General features: G+C 39.4%; 1 protein-coding gene across 1 annotated transcript in view; it reads right to left on the reverse strand.

Moving 5' to 3' along the window:
• Window positions 1–530: 530 nt before the first annotated feature.
• Window positions 531–20,355, reverse strand: part of LYPD6B (LY6/PLAUR domain containing 6B) — an 84,298-nt gene continuing 64,473 nt past the window's right edge. Inside the window, exons 2-5 of the mRNA XM_087711606.1 lie at window positions 13,472–13,643; window positions 11,477–11,575; window positions 8,968–9,098; window positions 531–1,265 (exon numbers count right to left, since the gene is read on the reverse strand). Of these exons, the coding sequence (XP_087567732.1) occupies window positions 1,101–1,265; window positions 8,968–9,098; window positions 11,477–11,575; window positions 13,472–13,586 (510 nt within the window). The 5' untranslated portion in view covers window positions 13,587–13,643 and the 3' untranslated portion in view covers window positions 531–1,100. The remainder of the gene's footprint in view (window positions 1,266–8,967; window positions 9,099–11,476; window positions 11,576–13,471; window positions 13,644–20,355) is intronic.

Genomic DNA, 20,355 nt, shown 5'->3' on the forward strand with positions numbered 1-20,355 from the left:
GCATTGCATTATGGATGTGGGCCCGTGAGGACAAAAAGGTTAGCCATCACTGGAATAGAGTGTTAAATTCCATGACCTTTGAAATCTTTTTCACACATATAGTTTCCCTCACAGATTGAGCTACATCTCAAGGGTGATTCACATTAACTTGTCTTTGATCACTAAGGAAACGGTGGCCACTTCAAGCAAAGTTGGTAGCCCATTATTCTAGGTTTAACTATCATAATTTTTTTCTGTTCATATTTCTCAGTGTGGAGCAAACCAACTAGTTGTTTTGAACTCTCTACTTCCCTAGATGGTTTGGATAATTCCCCAGTTCTCTAGCATAAGGGCAACTCATCACGAAGAGGTAATCCTACCACAGTGATATTGTTTGGAAATCATGGCCAGCAAGGGCAATACGGAGAAAAGGCACAGTGTTGTTATATTGATATTTGAGGGATGGAACTAACTGGGCAAGCAGTTTAAAGAACTAATAATAACTATTTTACCCATTGTATCAAGCCAAACTTGTATAGTCAGATACATGCTGATGTCTTCATTCCCAAAATGTCAAACCTTACCATTTCCATCTCTTTCCCCCTCAATCCGATGATGCTACTACAGTGGCTACTGTAGTATTCAGAATAAAGGACCTCACAGTAAGGACAGCAAAAAGTTGGACAGCATCAGATATGGGTCAGGATTGCAGGTAGATAGGGACCCCTCAAAACTAGGAAGAATTTTGATATAAAATAATATTGTATCATCACTTCCCTAAAACATATTATTTCAGGTGAGGAACAATTTTAATACTTCAAAATTGTACAGTAGTAACTTGCTACAATAACGTGCCAAAGGACAAATTGTTCTTCTATGTTCCACACAAAGAATTCTGATATTACTGGTAACTAGTCAAGTTGACATAATATTTGGCCATTGTGCTTGGTTTTTCTTGGCACCAAGATCTGAGTGTGTCTTCATTACCATGTTATGACCAGCAGTCTTCAAATACCCAGCAGTGCTTTTATCCATACAAAAGACCTCTTAGAGGTCTTCTTCATCAGAGATTGTCTTCATGTTACCAGACAACAAATTCCTTCTACCTGAGGAGAGTCATGTCATAACCTGAAAACTATGATGAGTATGACCAGCAAGGAGATGCTAATAGTTTGTCTGCTACCTCCTGATGTCCTCCGGGCATGCAGTACTGCAAAAACAGCATTTGTGTGATTTGTAGGTACATCTACATTGCAGATCATCCCTTCACAGCAGGAAATGCATTCCTGTAAATTGTAATAGATAATGTTATTACATGGAAGCCATAGTGCTTCTTGATTAAAGGAATCAATCAATAAATCTGCATCAATTTGCACATGGAAATTATAACCCTCTTTGAAGAAAAGAGACGCTCTCTTTTTAGAGGCAGCGCATACTGCATTGTAAAATACAATCTTCAACTAACAGAAAACATCACCTTATGAAATACAATATACCTACCATCCAGGTCCATGTAAATTATTAATAATGTATTAAATAGCTGCTGCTAAATTCCTTGGGAATCTTTTCAAAGAGTAACACAACTTTTAAAATCTACATAGCAATTTTGCTAACCAATTGGAGTTAGAACACGGGTTATATTCAGCATAGCATATTGTAATAAAACTTTTAAAATTTACATAATAATTTTGCTAATCAACTGGAATTAAAACACAGGTTATATGCAGCATATCATATTGCTATATTAACTAATGGTGCCTTTACCACAGAAATGAGCATTTAAAGAGATTACTAGCTTTGAAAGAAAGAGAACTGTCACTCGCCTTCACTATTCAAAGAAATGAAGGAGACAGAAGCTACAAGGACACTTACAACTAAAATATGCAATAAACTGTACAATCCTTCATATACTGACACTTCAATTTTATTGTGATCCTGGTTCTCAGATCAAGAAAAAAAAATAGATACAGGAAAATAACAGAAAATATTGGAACACTGACAATTTGGCAAATTATTGGGTTTGTAATTGTTGCAGAAAAATTAATAAGCAACAGTTATCTGTTGCCAAGAAAAAATCTGAAGTGGAAACAAATTTCAATGCTGTAGTCTAACCAACACGATGCAACATAATTCAATACTACTATTAACATGCTGCATGCTTTCTAGTTATAATACAGAAGTCTGGCTTCCTTTGTGCACAGAAAAAATCTGCATTTTTAAGCAGCAAAGAGGAATGTTCTAGTGCACACATTAGTTTTATTAGTTTTACACAGTGGTGGAATTCAATTTTTTTTACTACCGGTTCTGTGGGCACGGCAGGGGAAGGATACTGCAAAATCCCCATTCCCTCCCCACTCTCAAAATTTCTGCTACCAGTTCTCCAGATCCTGTCAGACCTGGCTGAATACCACCTCTGGTTTTACATCAAGAAGATCATGAAAGTAACCATAATTATCGTGTTACGAGAGGCTATTTTAATCAAGAATGACATTTCAAAAGTGGGCAGTGAGGTCTTTGATTCTCTGTTAGAGCAGTGCCCAAACACAGCATCTTCCCAATTATATACTGCATTGATACTGATCTTGGCTTAGTGCCCTCGCTCGGGAAGAGTCCATAGATGGTACAGATCAAAACATATCTAGGCATATGTAAATAATCTCTTAGCAAACTAATCATACAGCTTCCAGAAACAGCAAAAAGGCTGAGAACCTGCATTATCAGAGCTGTACTTTAAAAAAAAAAATCTAAATTCTATATAGATGAAAATCTGAACCTTGAATTATTTATAATTCAGCAAAGCGTATATTCAGCGTAATAAATCCTGCTTTTACTGATTATGAAGAACTCATGATAGCCATGTTGAACATTGAAGCCTCATTTTGTGCTATGAATCTTAATAACTGTTATTCATCCCTGCCTTGCTTCTGAGGCCGTTTTAAGCAAAGCCCATATTTCACTATGTGTACCACTGCAAGCTCCAGGGCTAGAAATGCGAAAGAAAAGATGGGGAGGGGTGGGTGGGGAGAGAAAAGAAAGTAAAGAGCTTCAGGGTATTAAAGTGTACGTTTTTATGTTTGCTTTGCACTTGTATGGAATCATAAAATACAGTCTGCCATTCTTCTGCAGGTTGAAGCATAATGAAATTGAGAGAAATCCCTCATTCCTTCCATCTAAAGTTGTAGTTTTGTGTGACATAAAGTAATTCTACATGACAGCCTAAGCTGCTTGTCTACCAGAATGCTGCCAGAGGTTTCTTAAGCCCATCAAAAGCTGAAGCTCGGCCCTGGGTTGGGCTGATATTCAGTCAAGCAAGGCCCCCTGAGTGGTCATTTTTCTGCTTCTTGTCCTTATTGGTTAGCTTCCATGTGGACCATCCCACATGTCGTCTCCTTTAAGGCAGTGGTCCCCAACCTATCTGGCTTGTGGACCGTTAGTGGCGGTGGCAAGAGAGGAAGAGGGGATGGTTCCAATTCAAGTGCTTGCCCGCTGCTTGCCCAGTCTGGTTCCAAACAGGCTGCGGCCTGGTACCAGCCTAGGGGTTGAAGACTTCTGCTTTAAAGGGTTATTCCCTTCTCACTAGTCCCTATGCCTTTCCTTGACTTTTCTAGAGATCTGTGTCAAAAGCTGCATTCATGTCTCCTTCCCAAATTATTTCTTTTGACACTGAATCAGACCTTTCCTCCCCTCCATCCTATGGTACCATTGTGACTCCCATGCTACAAATAATTAAGGAAATCAACAATAAAGAATAGGTGGTTCTTTGTGACCCTATGTTCTTCTACAAAATCCATAGAAATGTTACACCGAGATAGGTCAGCCTCACGGAAATACAATACAGTACAGGTAGTCCTCCACTTACAACAGTTCACTTAGTGACTGTTCAAAGTTACAACAGCACTGAAAAAAAGTGACTTATGACCAATTTCCACACTTGCAACCATTGTGGCATCCCCATGGTCAAGTGATTAAAATTCAGACACTTGGCAACTGATTCATATTTATGACGGTTGCAGTGTCCTGGGGTCATGTGTTCCCTTTTTGCAACCTTCTGACCAGCAAAGTCAATGGGGAAGCCAGATTCACTTAATAATTGTATTACTAATTTAACAACTGCACTGGTTCACTTAGCAAGTGTGGCAAGAAAGGTTGTAAAATGGGGGGGGGGAACCCACTTAACCAATGTCTCACTTAGCAACAGAAATTTTGGGCTCAGTTATGGTTGTTAAGTCAAGGACTACTTGTCGAAGTATATCTTAAATTTATTTTAAAAGGCAAGGAAGGGAAGCTTTGCAATACAATATGCAGAGTGGAAAATCAAAGATAACATGCTTCATCTAATCTAGGCAGAAGCTGCAGTTGAAAAGGGTGAATGCAACATGAACTCACGAATGAAGGCATGCATGGACTTTTAGTGGAGAGGTTAGTTCACAGACTTAACTTTCCATCATTGGATCGCTGAGAGATTGTTTTAAAAAAATCATCCAGCAGTCCAGGATGAAAGAACTTCATAAGGCAATGATCAGCCACTGGAGAAGCAGGGTGTGTTAGACATCAAACCAATCAGCATTGGAGCTGTTACTAGAATGGAACAAGGCAATAAAGGCCATTCTCTCTGATGTTGGCCTAAGATGGTTGCAGTTGGAAAACAGCAGCTCTGAATCAATGTGGGAAAGCAGAGGTGTGAGAAACATTTGCACTGGGCTGTGCATGGGAGAAGATTGATATTGTCCATTCCTGTTCTTAAAAGTAGTCGATGGCCTATACTGGGCCAGGAGAGCTGTTTTTGTATGGTGGTTAAGGGATTGATCTAAAAACCAGGATACTGTGAGTTCTAGTCCCACCTTAGGCATGAAAAGGCTGGGTGACTTTGGGCTAGTCATTTTGGCTCACAGGGATTGTTCTTTTATAGAAAATAGCGTAGGAAAGAGCATTAGGCGTTTTTACCACCTTGAGTTAAATGTGGAAAAAAAGATGGGATGCAAATTTTTTTTTTAAGTGTGGACAGGCCAGAGTTGTCAGAATCATACTACTTCGAAGCATGTTGCCTTAGGTGACAACAATTGAAATATTTCTTTTAATAGCTTCTCAACAGAGCTCTGTGGAATGACAAATTAAGCACATAGAACCAGAAATGGTAGATTTTTCCCATATTAACAGGGGTTGGATTTCATGACTGTGATTAGTGTGTGATAGTGCTAAAGCATATGACCTCATTTGAGGTCATATTATTGTATATGCTTCTGATAAAGGAAAACATTTCTGCTTCTCATCCATTTCCTAAAACAATATAGGATTCTGTTTCTGCAAAATATAAATGCAACAAGATTTAAGCTTCCAAAATGGAAATTATATTATTTTGTACAAGGCAATGATAAAGGGAAAGGGGAGATTAAGATGTTGATTTTTTTTTCTTAAAACGAATTAAGCAAAACTTTGATTTATGATATTTCTCGGAAAGTAGATATACATTTTAGACTTATTCATAAACCATTTAAAATTATTTCAAATTAGGTAAGTTCCAATTTCTTACCAGAATATGAGATAGACTTCTTTTTACAAAATGTAAAATTACCACGGCTCACAGAATTAGATTACTAATCTTACCTCACCTTTTTCTCTTCAAGAAATTGTGATTAAAATTAAACTGTGCCGTTAGAGAAGGTTAATGACCCTGATTGGTTCCAGAAAATCTGGGCCAAAATATTTGCCATATTGTAAAATATTGAGTTCTTATTTTCTATTCTATTGGTGGTTTATAGATTCTTATCCACTAGTTTAAATAAAATTTATTCTACAATATTTCCAAGCAGGGGAGGAATCGTTTTATGTTAGAATGTATTTCTTTGAAAAATAGGGATATAAGATTTTAAGTGAGGGTCAAGGCCTTCAATTATGTCTATCACATCAAGCTATGGAAAATGATTTTAAAAAATGGGAATCTCAGATTGTATTCATGAGAAACTTATATACAGGTCAGGAAGCCCTAGTGTGAACATTAGCAGTTAATATCCTGCATGACATACCTTGATAGCTGAAAATGCAAAGCTGTAGTAATAAAAGTTAAGGAGCAAAGTGGAAACAATGGGACTAAATGAAATATAAAGAAGACAAATCTAATGATAACAGGTAGAACAACCAGTCTTAGAACTGGCAGTGAAGATACTGACGTAGTGAATAGATTCTGTCTTCTAGGATTAACCATCCAGAATAAAGAAACAAGCAATCAGAAAATTTGCCACAGATACGGCAGTCATGAAGGCCTTGGAAAAGATATTGCTGTGATGTGTTTATACCTACAAAGATCAGAATCCTGCAAGCCCTGGTATTCCCTATGACACTCTATGGAAGTGAAAGTTGGATTTTAAAGAAGCAGGATAGGAAGCGTGGTTTTGAACTTTGATTTTGGAGAAGACTCCTGAGAACACCGTGAATAGCCAACAAGATAAAGCAGTAGGTCATTGAACAAATTAATCCAGTTTTCTTTTGAAGAACAAATAACCAGGCTCAAATTATTCTACTTTGGAATATTATGGGAAGACTTATCTTTCTGGAAAAGGATCTGATGGTAGAAAAGATGGAAGGAAAGAGAAGAGGATAACTAACAGCAATGTGGTTGGACTCAATTACAGTGGTAAGGATTGTAACATTGGAAGACTTGTAGGACCAGGTTAGGGATAGATTATCATGGAGATTTTCTCCACAACGTGATGGCACATTCTCTCCCCTCCCCATTCCCCCCACCCTCACAATCTCTCCCTCCCCCCCTCTCTTCCCCTCCCTACTTTCTTATAGATTGTAGTTTTTCTTCTTCAATTCAGGGCCACCAAGGTAATAATATTAGATTTTAACTAATTGCTTTTGTTGAAAATAGAGAAAATGAGGCCAAATTTTTACTTAAATACAGATTCAAAAATTAGTATAATTTCTTGGAGATTTCTGAAGTGATTTCTAAAATAAATTTGGATTGTACTTAGTTTCTTTTATTCAACTTCCAGATCATAAATCGATAGCATGTTTCTCCCTATTTTAAATTTATAACACAAGTTGAGAATGCCCTAATTTTACTTTTCCCCCTTTGTTGTCTTTGGTTTTAGAACACTTGCCCAATGCTTATGCCATTAGAACTGTGAAATTGCTAACAAGATTGTAGTAGATAAGAGAATTTTGTGGTATTGTAGATGGTGAAGATAACAAGGAACTTTCTTAGCAACGGTATTGGCAAACATCCCAAATTTTAATCCCTAAGATATAAAAAGCAGGCATTATGCAAGGAAAGCCATGTTAGTCTATGGCAACCAAAATTCAGGAGCAGTCAGGAAGCACCTTTTCAGACTACCAAATTTATTAAAAGGCATAAGCTTTTATAAACTGCAGCTCATTTAGAAGATGCAATCGAATGGCTAGACATCAGTGGGGTTTAAAGTGGAATGAGGAAAAAGAGAAAGGAAAATGGATGCAAGCTACATGTAAGATACATTGCACGTACAATATAAAACTTAACAATCTATAATATGTTAAAAACCCATGTTTGCTGACACTTTGAGCCAGCCTGAATAATTTTGATGTATACAAGTTCAGCTCTGACTTGCTCAATTCAGCTAGTATAGTTTGTTTTTTCAAATTGATTTTGTGATCTATAATGGAGGATCATAGGAGGTTGAAATGTTCTGACATTATAGTTTTGAGTTCCAATATCATATGTGTCCATTAATTTTTCTGTGCAAAGCTTATCCCAATTGTCTTACACTAAATCTTGAGGGATATTGCTGGCAAGCGCTTCTATTATGTGTAAAGTTGTTGGGACCTGAGGTAGCGCTATTGATGTAAATGTGGTAGCAAAATAGGCATCTGAATTTATTACAAGATCTGGTTCCTATGTTAGCATCATTGTTATGACATTTCTTATTCCTTAGAATAGAACACACATCTCTCACTGGTGATGTTATTTAGTTGGGTAATGAAATGTCTGCAAGAAAACAACCAAGCTCAGAGAGCACCAAGGACATCACGTCTCCACGTTTCTAACTTGGTACCTTAATCAAACTAGCTCTCAATATGGATTGTACCCAGTGGTGGGATTCAAATAATTTAACAACCAGTTCTCTGTCCTAATGATTTCTTCAAACAACCAGTTCACCAAACTGCTCAGAAAGTTAACAACCGGTTCTCCTGAAGTGGTGTGAACTGGCTGAATCCCACCACAGATTGGATCTCATTAATAGAGTGTTTTTAATTGAGTAGTTTTAATTTATAATATGTATTTCTGGGCTTTTCCATCCCCCTCTTAAGACTTTTGATACCACATTACATTATTATCACAGTTCTAAATCTACATATATTTTGTCCGTCTGTTTGAGATAACCAATGTTATGTATCTGTGTACTGAAAGGAAGTCACAATGTTCATCCTGATGGCTAATATTTCACCCTAATAATTTACTCAATGAGTAAAATGCCTTTAGGTTAAATAGTCATCTTTGAACTACAGGAGAACCAGTATTCTAAAGGAGTCAAGAAACTACAAAATGAAGCAGCTTTAATTCCATATCTGGAAAGCGATCCATTCCTAGCCGTTCTTACACTAAGAGCTATTTTATGGCAGATAAAAACTCCCAAGACTGTTCTTGGAGAGAGAGGGAGAGAGAGTGAGGGAGGGAGGGAGGGAGGGAGGGGGAGGGAGGGAGGGGGAGGGGGAGGGAGGGAGGGAGGGAGGGAGAGAGAGAGAGAGAGAGAGAGAGAGAGAGAGAGAGAGAGAGAGAGAGAGAGAGAGAGAGAGAGAGAGAGAGAGAGAGATAGATAGATAGATAGATAGATGCAGGAAGAAAGCTCAGACTCATCTGGATCCATCATGAGTCTCAGCCAGAAACTCAATCTTGTCTTTTGCCATCTGTCAATATCACCGAGTATTCCAAGGGGAGATTCCATCTACAGCACTGAGAGGGCTTTCTTTGTTCTAAGGGTTAGCTTTATATCAAAATGCAATGCTTACCGTATGACTAGTTTCTCTGTGGTGATGGCAGCCAACAAAATGGCATTCTTCCCTGGTAGCACATTTCTTGGTGACAGAGAGGCTCCTTCCATGATTAGTAAAGTGATGGACCGTTAAACAGTACTGAGTGTCTAAACAATCAAAAAAAGAGAGAGAAAGAGAGAGAAGAAAGCAAAAAGGAACATCAGGATTCTTTTGCAATTATATTTTATAAGCTCAGACATGCTGACTTAGCTCTTTCACTAAAAATCGAAATCCTACCAATGTCTGAATACTTGACCTAAAATTATTGACACATAAACCAAGTTTTTTTCTTGACTGGAACATTTCATATATTATTTTTCTGTATTCTCTAACCTTAGGGTGTACATTTCCTGATCCTTTTCCTTTTTGAAAATGATGACTGTCCACACATCAACATATCGCAATTGGCTGCAATTTTTTCCCCAACTTGTGGAAATTATGTACAACCACCCACCCTATTGCTGATGGGGATTCTATCACATGAAGGCCCCAAGTGATTTCCCCCCGCCCCCTAATGGTTGGAAAATATGCATAATCCACCCTTCCTACATTCTCTTGGCAAAAATCCTTCCCACCCAGAAGGAAAAGCAGCTGTGTTGCAGTTCCATACCATGGGCAGATGGTGGAGGAGAAACCAATAGTCCTAATAGCTGGGAATTCTGGGATTGAACTTCTCAAGTCTGTTGGGCTTTAGGTCGGGAAGTTTATATTATATTAGTGTCAGAATTTATGTATTAAATTTATATCCCTCTGACAGGATGGGCAGCACATCAATCAATCAATTTCAAGCGGTCCTTGGTGTTCTCTGAGCTTGGTTGTTTTTTTGCAGACATTTCATTACCCAAGCAGGTAACATCATCGGTGCTAGTAAGGAGTAGGGTTTGCTCTCAGTTTATATTCTAGTGGTCTGCCCTGTCAGTAGTGGTGGGAGTGGTTTTGGAGGTTCTTTGGTTAGGCTGTTTCCAGTGGTGGGATTCAAATAAATTAACAACTGGTTCTCTGCCCTAATGACCAGCTGGGTAAGTGTGGCTCAGCGATCATGTGACCGTGAAGGCATGACCAACTCAATGTCACTCAGGTCGATGAGCACTTTGCCTTAGCTGTTGCAATGTAATAAGGGTTAACCAGAGAGGCAGTTTCTGTAAGCAGGGCAATAAAGATTAGGCTAGAAACAACACCAGAATGTTTCCTTCCTGCCTTCCTTACAGGATTAGCCCTGTAAAGTGGAAAACAATAAAATGAGATTCTTCCAACAACCAGTTCTCTGAATTGCTTAGAAAGTTAACAACTGGTTCTCCCGAATAGGTGCAAACTGGTTGAATCCCACCACTGGCTATTTCCTGTTAGCTGATTTGGAAGTTTCTTGGTTGGAATATTGTTTATTTCACTGCTTCTCTGATGTTAATCTTGGAGTTAATCTATGCTCATCTGGGTGCTGATTACTGATGGGAAAGTGTTTTGGTCATCTCCCCCCGCCCCCCAACACTGACAGGGCAAACCACTAGAACACGGGTGTCAAATTCACCATGTCATGTTGCGATCAAGCAATGTATCGCAATGTCTGTTGTCCCTTTGCGGAGCTGGGGGGGGGGGGGTCATGGCCTGTGCGTGAGGCATCCAGCCCATGGGCTGCCAGTTTGACATCACTGCACTGGAATATAAACTGAGACCAAATCCCACTGCTTACTAGCACTGATGATGTTATCTAGTTTGGGTAATGAAACATCTTCAAGAAAACAACCAAGCAAGAAAACAAACAAGAGCACCAAGAATTTCTCATTTCAATCCTGAACTACAAATATTCTTCACTGATAAATACGTTTCTGTTTAATATTGGCTTGCTCTGGATCATATGAGGAAGGATTTTCCTCTTGTTTTGTTCAGTTCCTGTGCAACTGAACAAAAAAAGAGGATAACAGATTAACAGAATTGGAAGGGACCTTATAGGTCATCTAGTCCAACAGCTCATCCCCACCCTGTTCAAGCAGCAGACCCTACACCATTTCTGACAAATGGCAGTCCAATCTCTTCTTAAAACACTCAAGTGATGAAGGCAACTTCTGTTCCATTGGTTGATTGTTCTCACTGTCAGAAAGTTCCTCCTTATTTCTAGGTTGAATCTCTCCTTGTTCAGTTTCCCCTGTTCTCTTCAAATAAACCATTATTCCTTGTCTGGCCTTCAGGTGCTTTGGAAGAAAGGGAACAGCCATATGAGATAGATACTGGCCATTAAACTTTATATTGACACTTCAAAAAGATACTATAGATAAGCATACGGTCAGCTATAAATCTGACAGGTGGAAATACACTTAGACTTCACCTTTGTTGTTAATCTCATGTAACATTGTAGTGAATCCAGGAAAGCAGCTATAGATTCCAGAAGCCATTAGTTCTCTGAACTGCTAAATCCTGCTAACCAACCTGAAGCCCTTAATATGACTGAGTTAATTGGAAAAGTTAAAATAAATGCTTTCCATATACTTACTCTGAGGACACCACTTATCTTCAGCCCATCTGTTACAGTTGAAATTGTCAATAACATTGTCACAAGTAAAGCACTTGAAGCTGCTTGGAAATGGAGTAGCTTTAAAATTAAATGAAAGAAGGGAAATGTTAAATACTTTATTCTGATGACTCTAAATTCTCCTATTCCCCTCAATTAGTCCCAAAACAGCAGGGAATTATTTTACAATATACTAGCTTCAATTAACATTCTCCCCCCTTAACACAAGCGTAAGCATATTAGAGCTAAGCCCCATTACATTCACTTGGATTTACTCCTCAAGTGATTAAGCAAAAAATAGTCTTTTAAAAGGTGCAAAAATTTGCTTAGCTTGATTTTAACTTTACATTGTGTTAGAAGACTGGTTCAAGTGAACCTAGAACAGATCCATAACATCGACATTATCCAGATATGTGGACTTCAGTTCCAAGAATTCCTGACGGGAAAGCCACAAATGAACGTTCTGGGATGTGAAGACCACACCAACTGGGAAAGGTTGCCCTAGGAATGTCTATGGAGATTCTCAATCATCCAGATCATGATTATTCCAAAAATGCTTTTCCAAAAGGTAAATGGACTTGGTTTTTTTACCTTGGAAAAAGGGGAAAAAAACTAAGAAAGTTCAGTTGTCTTCTGGAAAAGCCTCTTTTGGGTTGACCTAAAAGTAAATACGTGCCATGCCCATTAGTATGCAGAATTAACAAGCTCTGAGTACCAGATGCAAGGAGAGAATAGCTAAGTCCAATACTTGCTTAGTCCAGGAACTCCTTTAAGGGAAACTTTCAGACATGTGGCTCTCAACTCCCAAACTTCCCCGGCCATCGTGGTGTCTTAAAGTTGACAAGTTGCCAAGGCTTTACTCCATTGTGGGACATATTCTTTTCCTTTGCAATGAATTATATGAGACATGTTCAGGGGTTGGCTTCAAAAATTTTAGCAAGGGGGTCTCTGCCCGGTTGGTGGGTGGCCGTGGCTATGGTGGGCATGACCTAGTTGGCCTCCTGCACCACAGCGGGAGGGGGGCATTTTTGCCCTCCCTGGGCTCCAGAGTATTTCCTCAAGACTCTGGGAGAGCGAAAACGGCCTCCCCAGGCTCCAGAGACCCTCTGGAGGTTGGAAACGGGCTTCCCAAATGTCCGGCAGGCCTGTTTTTTGTCCTCCCCGAGCCTCTGCACGCGCCCTGCACTTACTTGCATCCAAAATGGGCCATATGGGGACTTCTGGGAGGGGAGGGGCGGGAGGGTTAGCCAGGAGTGGGATTTGGGGGTTCTCTGAACTGCACAGAATCTTAGCTAGAGGTTCTCCCGAACCCCTGCAAACCCCCAGCAGCCCATATTGCTCATTGCAACTTCCTATATACCACTAGTTAAAGTGTTGGATTAGAGGCAGGGTCTATAGGCCATAGAAAACCACCCTGTAACTTCAATCCAATTGCTCTCTCTCTGTTCAACCTACCTTTCAACTGCTGTTGGGGAGGAAAGGGGGAATAGATCTAGCTCTGCACCTAAACATTGATGCATATTGAATAAAAATACTAATACTGTTGCCACATTTGCCAAGAAACAGATCAGATGCCTGAACGCTTCACTGAAGTAGCATGCACTGGGCTTTTTCTGATGCACCGTCCATCAAACAGGACAAACATCAAAAACTGCAGTGCTCAAGAATTGCTGCAGAACCTTTGCAAACTGTGCACACAGCAAAAGTATTAGAAGCACATAGGGAAGGCAATAAAAAGGTATTATAACTTAATCAGATGAACACCCAGGTGCACATTTTAGGCCATTAATCAGGCATTCCACCTAATAATTAACTATCACTGAAGACAGTCAAATTAATGTTTTGCTTTTAGGCCCATGCATAATTGCAATATAAAATAACCTTTTAAAAAGGTTTGAAGGGCTTAACATAAAATGGTTGGAAATGTTTGGAAAAGAGTTATTTACTGATGCCAAAGAACTGGAACGGTCTACTTACAGTCTACTGGAAGTCTCACGTTATAGAAGTTGATGTTCTTGGCTAAAATCCAGTTGCCTGAAACTAGGAGGATCTGAACAAAAGCTACGGCCAGCTTGCGACAGAGTAATAGCATACCGTCAATGTACCTCAGAGCTTAATGCTCTCATACCTATAAGGGAGGGGAGGGGGACTGAGAAAAGGAGAGAAATGCCACTTGGTTATAAAAAGAGCAAGAGGACTGAGTATATTTAACATAATCTCAACAATATTAGCCTCATAACACTGTTGATGGAATGAAGATAATTAGGGGGAAAATCAGCACTGCGAAGCTAAGCTGTTCCTGCCTCCTACTGGAAAGGTTTGGTCTACACAGGAGAGCAAAATATCCTGGCAGGAGGAGCAGCAGAGGAATTTAAAAAAATAAAAAAAACACCACCTGGGTTCTAAACTTGAATGGATCAAATTTAGAGATTTAGAAAGTACCAGACAGAGTTCACAGGCAATTTATCCTTCATTAGGTAATGTCTCTAAATTAAGTAACAGTCTTGACATGTTTATGAACAGGTAATTGTCCCAAAATGAATACTCAGATCATCATTGTGAATAGTAGATATTACCACCTTTTCCACATAGACGTTGCTCCCAGGCTGCTGTTGAAATTGAAAATTTAGAGCACATCTCAGTGGGATGTAGATTTTTTACAAGGAACTACATCCTCAACTAATTCAACCTTTGAGCTGGTTGGCTAATCAGACCAATGGTATATGGATTTTTTTCTTAAAAAGAAACAATCTGAAACCATCTATATGATAGCTAAGTCCCAGAAGTAGTGAGATACTTAATGAGATTGTATTCTATTCTCAGAGTGTATTTAGTTGTTCTAAGTTTTACGTTCTGATCTAGGACTCTAGGAAGATGTTCATTCCTACTCAAGTCATCTCCTTTACTCTTCATTAATTTGTCTAAGATAGTAGGATACTGTGGTATTTAACTTCCACCAGTCAGAATAATAGAATATTCTATTGGAGGTCTTCTAGACCAACCCCTTGCTCAAACAGGAAACCCTATACCATTTCAGACAAAAGGTTGTCCAATCTCTTCCCAAAATCCTCCAGTGTTCTAGCATCCACAACTTCTGAAGGCGAACTATTCCACTGATTGATTATTCTCACTGTCAGGAAATCACGTCCCTGAGTCATGTGATCAACTTTAGAGACCTTTTTGACGAGCAAAATCAATGGGGAAACCGGATTCTCTTAACAACCGTACTACTACCTTAACAACTGCAATGATTCAAATTAAATTAAAAGATTTCCAAGAAATGTCAAACCAGCTTCTCCTTATCACATCCAGCTATCCAAGTATTCTTCTTAGGGAAAATTCCCCTCCAGTTTTGGCTGCTACAAAGCAACCTTCTACATCTCCTGTTTCCACCCAAAGACTCTTGCTGCTAAAAGGAAACCCAATCATTTCCTGAAAATATATTATTCCATGCCACCGGAATTCAGAAGACAGGGCTGAAAATTTCCATCAGACACACTTCTGTGACAGTTGCATCATTAAAGGTCCTTGCATATAAATGGTAGTTTCAGTGAAAGAGTACTGCTTCCAGAATACAATGCCGCCATCTTAAAGATCTTTGTATCTGTTTGTCACCAAGCAGATAGGGATTGGCTGGGCTTTTTTTCTGTTTTGCTCTGCTGAGATTCTTTTGCTTCCAAGTTAGAACAAGGCTGTTTGAAAGAGGCAATTAAATACTTCACAGAGATTTTTGCCTGCAGAACACTGTGGATTATTTCAGTTTAGTAATATTTGGATGGCTAACCACCAAAGTCAGATAGGAACAGTAGGTTGCCTTTAAAAGATTCTAAAAAGATCATAAACATTGGCTGCATATGCTGCTAAAATCCCTGGATTTCCCTGTATCACACTGTATAGTATTCTTCAAGCATCCCATTAGGTAAATAGTTTACAACCTAATGTAACTTATACATGTCTCAACTTCTATCTATTTGGGGAGCATTTAATGTTTGTCCACCACAGGAACATAAGTTCCATTTATTGTATATCAGACATGAACGGGTGCCTCTAATAGCCTATTATACAAAGCAAAACACAAAACTGCACCTGTACCACATAAGTTTCTTTCTAAATGTTGATGCTTAAATATGAATTGCTTGAGGCAAAGCAAGTATACAAGGTAAATGTATTTGACACATATGCACTAGTAATATAAGGTAGCATGTCAACCAGTCAAAATATGAATTCAGAACTTTTGCAGTCCTTCCTGTCATTTCCTGCCGATTTGATCTGTGATGCCAGAATAATTCGAAACCAAAGACCATGTGCAAGACTCCCACGTGGAGTTTTCTGAGTTAGTTTGAGGCTTCTTGGCCCATATTAAAACAATAGATCAGTTTGGATCTCTGCATGGTAAGAGATCTGTACTCTCTCCGCAACTTGAAACACAATGAAAGAGACATCAGAAAAAGAAAAAAAGTAGATGGCCTTGGGCAATGCAAATCTGTGAATTTCCGGTCTTCCTTTTTTTATAAGCATGTCAAATTTGGTTCTTTGAATCTGTTTTCTTTTTCAAGTTTCCATTGGAATTTGTAACTATTCCTCATTATTTTGATGCATAATTCTCCAAATATTTTCCATTACTGCTTTCTTAATGTACACAGACATTTTGCGATATAATACAATGATTAGTATATGTGCATTACTGTACAAACTTCCATGAACACACACACACACACCAACACATACAAATATCTATATATTTAAGCTGCCTTGCAGAATCTTGAGGACTCTGTATAGTGTTTTGTTTTGTGTGTTGTTTTGAAAATGAAAAATCAGATCAATCCAGACTGAAATCCAAACTAAAGTATTTGCCCCCCGCCTTACATAATTTAATTCTGACCACAAATTATCCCACAGAGAATATGACCTGTGAATGTATGCTTAACAAATCAGATTAGGCATCTATCACAAACCAGTTTCCTTATCTAGAACTGTGATAATTGTTTAATCTCATCCTGACTGTGATCAGTCAAAGCCAGAGAGATTCCCTCATGGCACAAATTCCCCTTTCTCTCATTGACCTGAAAATACTAACCTTAGGGATGCAAATATGAAGCTGATAGGCTATCTGCTTGTTATCTAGTTCGCTAGCAGAAAAGTTATCCTGGAGAAGATGAGATGAGTTTATTTTCTTCCTCTCAAGAAAGGCATAATGCAGGAAGGAAAGTGTTAACTCTATGGTATGCATCTCTGCAAGGGCAGCTCCCCCCCCCCCTAGGATACTTATTAAGGGCAATTAGAGACCTGAGTAGGCCATTTCCTCTTTGCTGCCCTTCCTCACATCTGAGTAGCATCCCTCCTACTGATACCTAAACATGCCACACGCCCTAAACTCTCAAAAGGACTTGCTAGATCATTTGTCTACTTGTAGACTATTTTAAAAGGACCAACTTATAGACTTCAGCCCATATATAATATGTCCACAGAGACAGGCCCGTAAGCAAATGTCCAATCACTGTCATAATGGCCTATAATGGTATTCACTACACTACACCTTTTAAGAACATCCAGAACCAACCAATTAGGGAGCACAGAAACTGCCCTCCAGCAAAAATGCCCCCCCTCATCTTGCTAGGCTAAATTGCATGAAGGAGAAAAAAAAATAAAAAACCAGTCTGACTGGCTGGGGGGTGGGGGAATACCTCAGAAACCAGAACAAGCAAGCAGGGAAGTATACTTTACAGTTGGGAGTGAGACTAGCCAAGAAGCCAGTGGCAGTTTGGGTGGGACTCCCTACCAATGGGAAAGCTGTCAATCCCTAGTCCCTGCAAGTTCAGCATTTCAGTTTGCATGTGAAAAGAAAATTGTGAAGCTCTTGGTGCTCTCTTGAGTTTGGTTGTTTTCTTGCAAACATTTCATTATCTGTACAGTGGACTGTAACAGTCACTATGTAGGTAAAACCAACAGAAGGTTAAGGTTAAGGTTATAAGGCTTATTGCACTTGTATGCCACCCTATTCCCGGAGGGACTCAGGGCGGCTAACAAACCGAAGGGGAAGGGAATAATACAGACAAAAACAATAAAAACAAAGAAACAAAATACAGAAACAATTTAAAAGCAGTCAACAGCCACACAATTCGAGTGGGGATGGGAACTCATCAGCCTCAGGCCTGTTGGAACAGCCAGGTTTTGACGGCTTTGCGGAAAGCCTGAAGGGTGGAGAGGGTCCGAATCTCCACGGGGAGATCATTCCAGAGGACCGGAGCAGCCACAGAGAAGGCCCTCCTCCGGGTGGTCGACAATCGGCATTGGCCAGCAGATAGAATTCAGAGGAGGCCTAGTCTGTGGGATCTGATAGGTCTTTGGGAGGTAATTGGCAGCAGGCGGTCTCTCAAGTACCCAGGTCCAATATCATGAAGGGCTTTATAAGTGACGACTAGCACCTTGAAGCGTAACCGGAGACCAATAGGCAGCCAGTGCAGCTTGCGGAGGATAGGTGTAACATGGGTGTACCAAGGTGCACCCACAATCGCTCATGCGGCTGGATTCTGGACAAGCTGGAGTCTCCGAATGCTCTTCAAGGGCTGCCCCATGTAGAGCGCATTGCAGTAGTCCAGTCTTGAGGTCACAAGGGCATGAGTGACTGTTGCAAGAGCCTCCCGGTTCAGAAGACTAGCAGAGGGGCACCAGTGGTGGGTTACAGATCCCGTTGCAACCGGTATGGTTGCAACAGGGCCCAACATCCTCCACATGAACACGTGCAGTGCGCAGGCACACGTACATTGCACTCACACATGCGCAGAGCGCGCATGCATTCTACCCTCCAGCGACGGCTCCACGAGCCTTCGCAATGCTCCAGCTGCTCGGCGGAGCGTCACACAGGTGCTGTATACGCCGTGCGCATGAGTGGAAGTGCCGAAGAGTTTAAAGACAGGTAAGGATGACGGGCGGGCGGGTGGGCCCTCGGTACCCGGTACTCCGGGCAGGCACCGGTACACCGGTACCGGGGCGTACTGCCTGCAACCCACCACTGGAGGGCACCCATAAACTCCAACTAGCATTCAGAAGATATGATGAGATCTCCTTTATTGCAAAACACATGGGCTTAATCATAGTTTTAACTGGGAAATTGAGCATCCTTAGACCTATGCTAAGTCCAAAAGTGTTAGAGAATTGCTGGAAGCCTGGTACTCAGACAAATCATCAGGCACACAGAGGTAAACAACATCTGCATGCCATTCAAAAGAGACAATAAAAAAGAAACAAAAAAGAAACAAACCCCCCAATTCCTTACCAGTAATTAATTCCCAGACAAGTAGAGATTAACACCAGGATCAATATCAGACCAAAAATCAAGCAATAACAATACCCCAATAAAGGAATTACCTGTTCAGACAAACAATCAAATAGTAAACAATCTATTCAAGGAACTATCAAGAAGAAAGCAAAAATTCCTCCCCCAACACTGATAGGGTAAACCACAGTATATAAAGAGCAAATCCTACCCCTTCTAGCACTGAAGCTGTTACCTAGATGGGTAATGAAACATCTGCAAGAAAAAAGCCAAGCTCAAAGAATAGCAAAGACTACACAATTCAATCCTGAACTGCAAATATTCTGTTCTATTGAAAAGAAAATTGGCTTAGCTGCCCTAGGAGGAGGATGTTATGTGATTGTTGGGACATGGGATTGATTTGGGAATGGTACTAAAGCTCTTTATGGAAAGCCCTTAATAAATCCTTGGAACATGTAAAAATGTTAGAGGTTTTTTTTTAGTAAACACTTGACCACCTGAGTCTGGGATAATAACAATGATGATGATGATGATGATGATGATGATGATGATGATGATGATGATGATGATGATGATGATGATGATGATAACTTCATGACCTATATGCACAGTTTATTTTCTTGATATTCAAGTTTGAAAAATGGCATGGTTGCTTGCTTATGTACATATACACACCCAGGCAATTTTCTAGGGACTTCTTTCAGAATTGTATGCTTTTGTTCCTTATAAAGTTTTTGTTCCTCAGCCTAAATACCACAATGTGAACAGCTATATATCCTTGTCACACAGACTTCTCCGTTTAACATCTTCCAGCCCCGGGTTATATATTAAAAGAGAGATAGGTTAATAAATTCTATGGGCAAATAAAGCCTCTGCATTTCAAATATTTACCTTGCAAATATTGAAAAGTTTACCAGTCTGGATGTTTCTAAAGATTTTTACCCACTTTCATAGCTTTATTAATTACTTTTGGTATGATAAATTGTGTTCAACAACCTGTGAAATAATTCTACTAGAAAACCACTTAAACTAAGGTACTATTAGTTTTTAAAATTATTTCTGAAATCTTACATTTATCTGAAACCAAAAATTGAAACATTTCAATTAGTTTCATCTGCTAAATGAAAATTTAAAAAGAAAACTCAGTAGAGCGACTGACTGTGAAATATATCATATTTGTTTCTTCATGCAGAGAATATACAGCAAAGAAACTAATTGAATGTGTTTTTAGTTATTGCTTGTGATATTTTATTACAATAATCCAAATTATATCCTGGTGGGGGAAAAATCAATAACACTATATTATCCCAGTGATTAATTTATTCTGGCTTGACACTTTATGAGCAGAAGTAGTATCAAATATATGAAAAGAGAACTGAACTAGAACCAGCATTCATCTATAGAAAACCATTGAGTCTGCAACTCTTTGTGTTTTATTTTATGTATTGCTTTGGGTTTCAATGTTTTATAGGTCACCTGCTGAGTTCTTGGAATGCAAGAGGCAGATTACATCAGCTACATTAACAACAATAACAACAACAACAACAACAACAACAACAACAATTTTAACATTTTTAAATGTTCA

The sequence above is a fragment of the Thamnophis sirtalis genome, unplaced genomic scaffold (genome assembly GCF_051295495.1).
Source record: "Thamnophis sirtalis isolate CommonGarterSnake01/CBP01778 unplaced genomic scaffold, rThaSir2_p1.2 scaffold_1, whole genome shotgun sequence".
Classification (NCBI taxonomy): domain Eukaryota; kingdom Metazoa; phylum Chordata; class Lepidosauria; order Squamata; family Natricidae; genus Thamnophis; species Thamnophis sirtalis.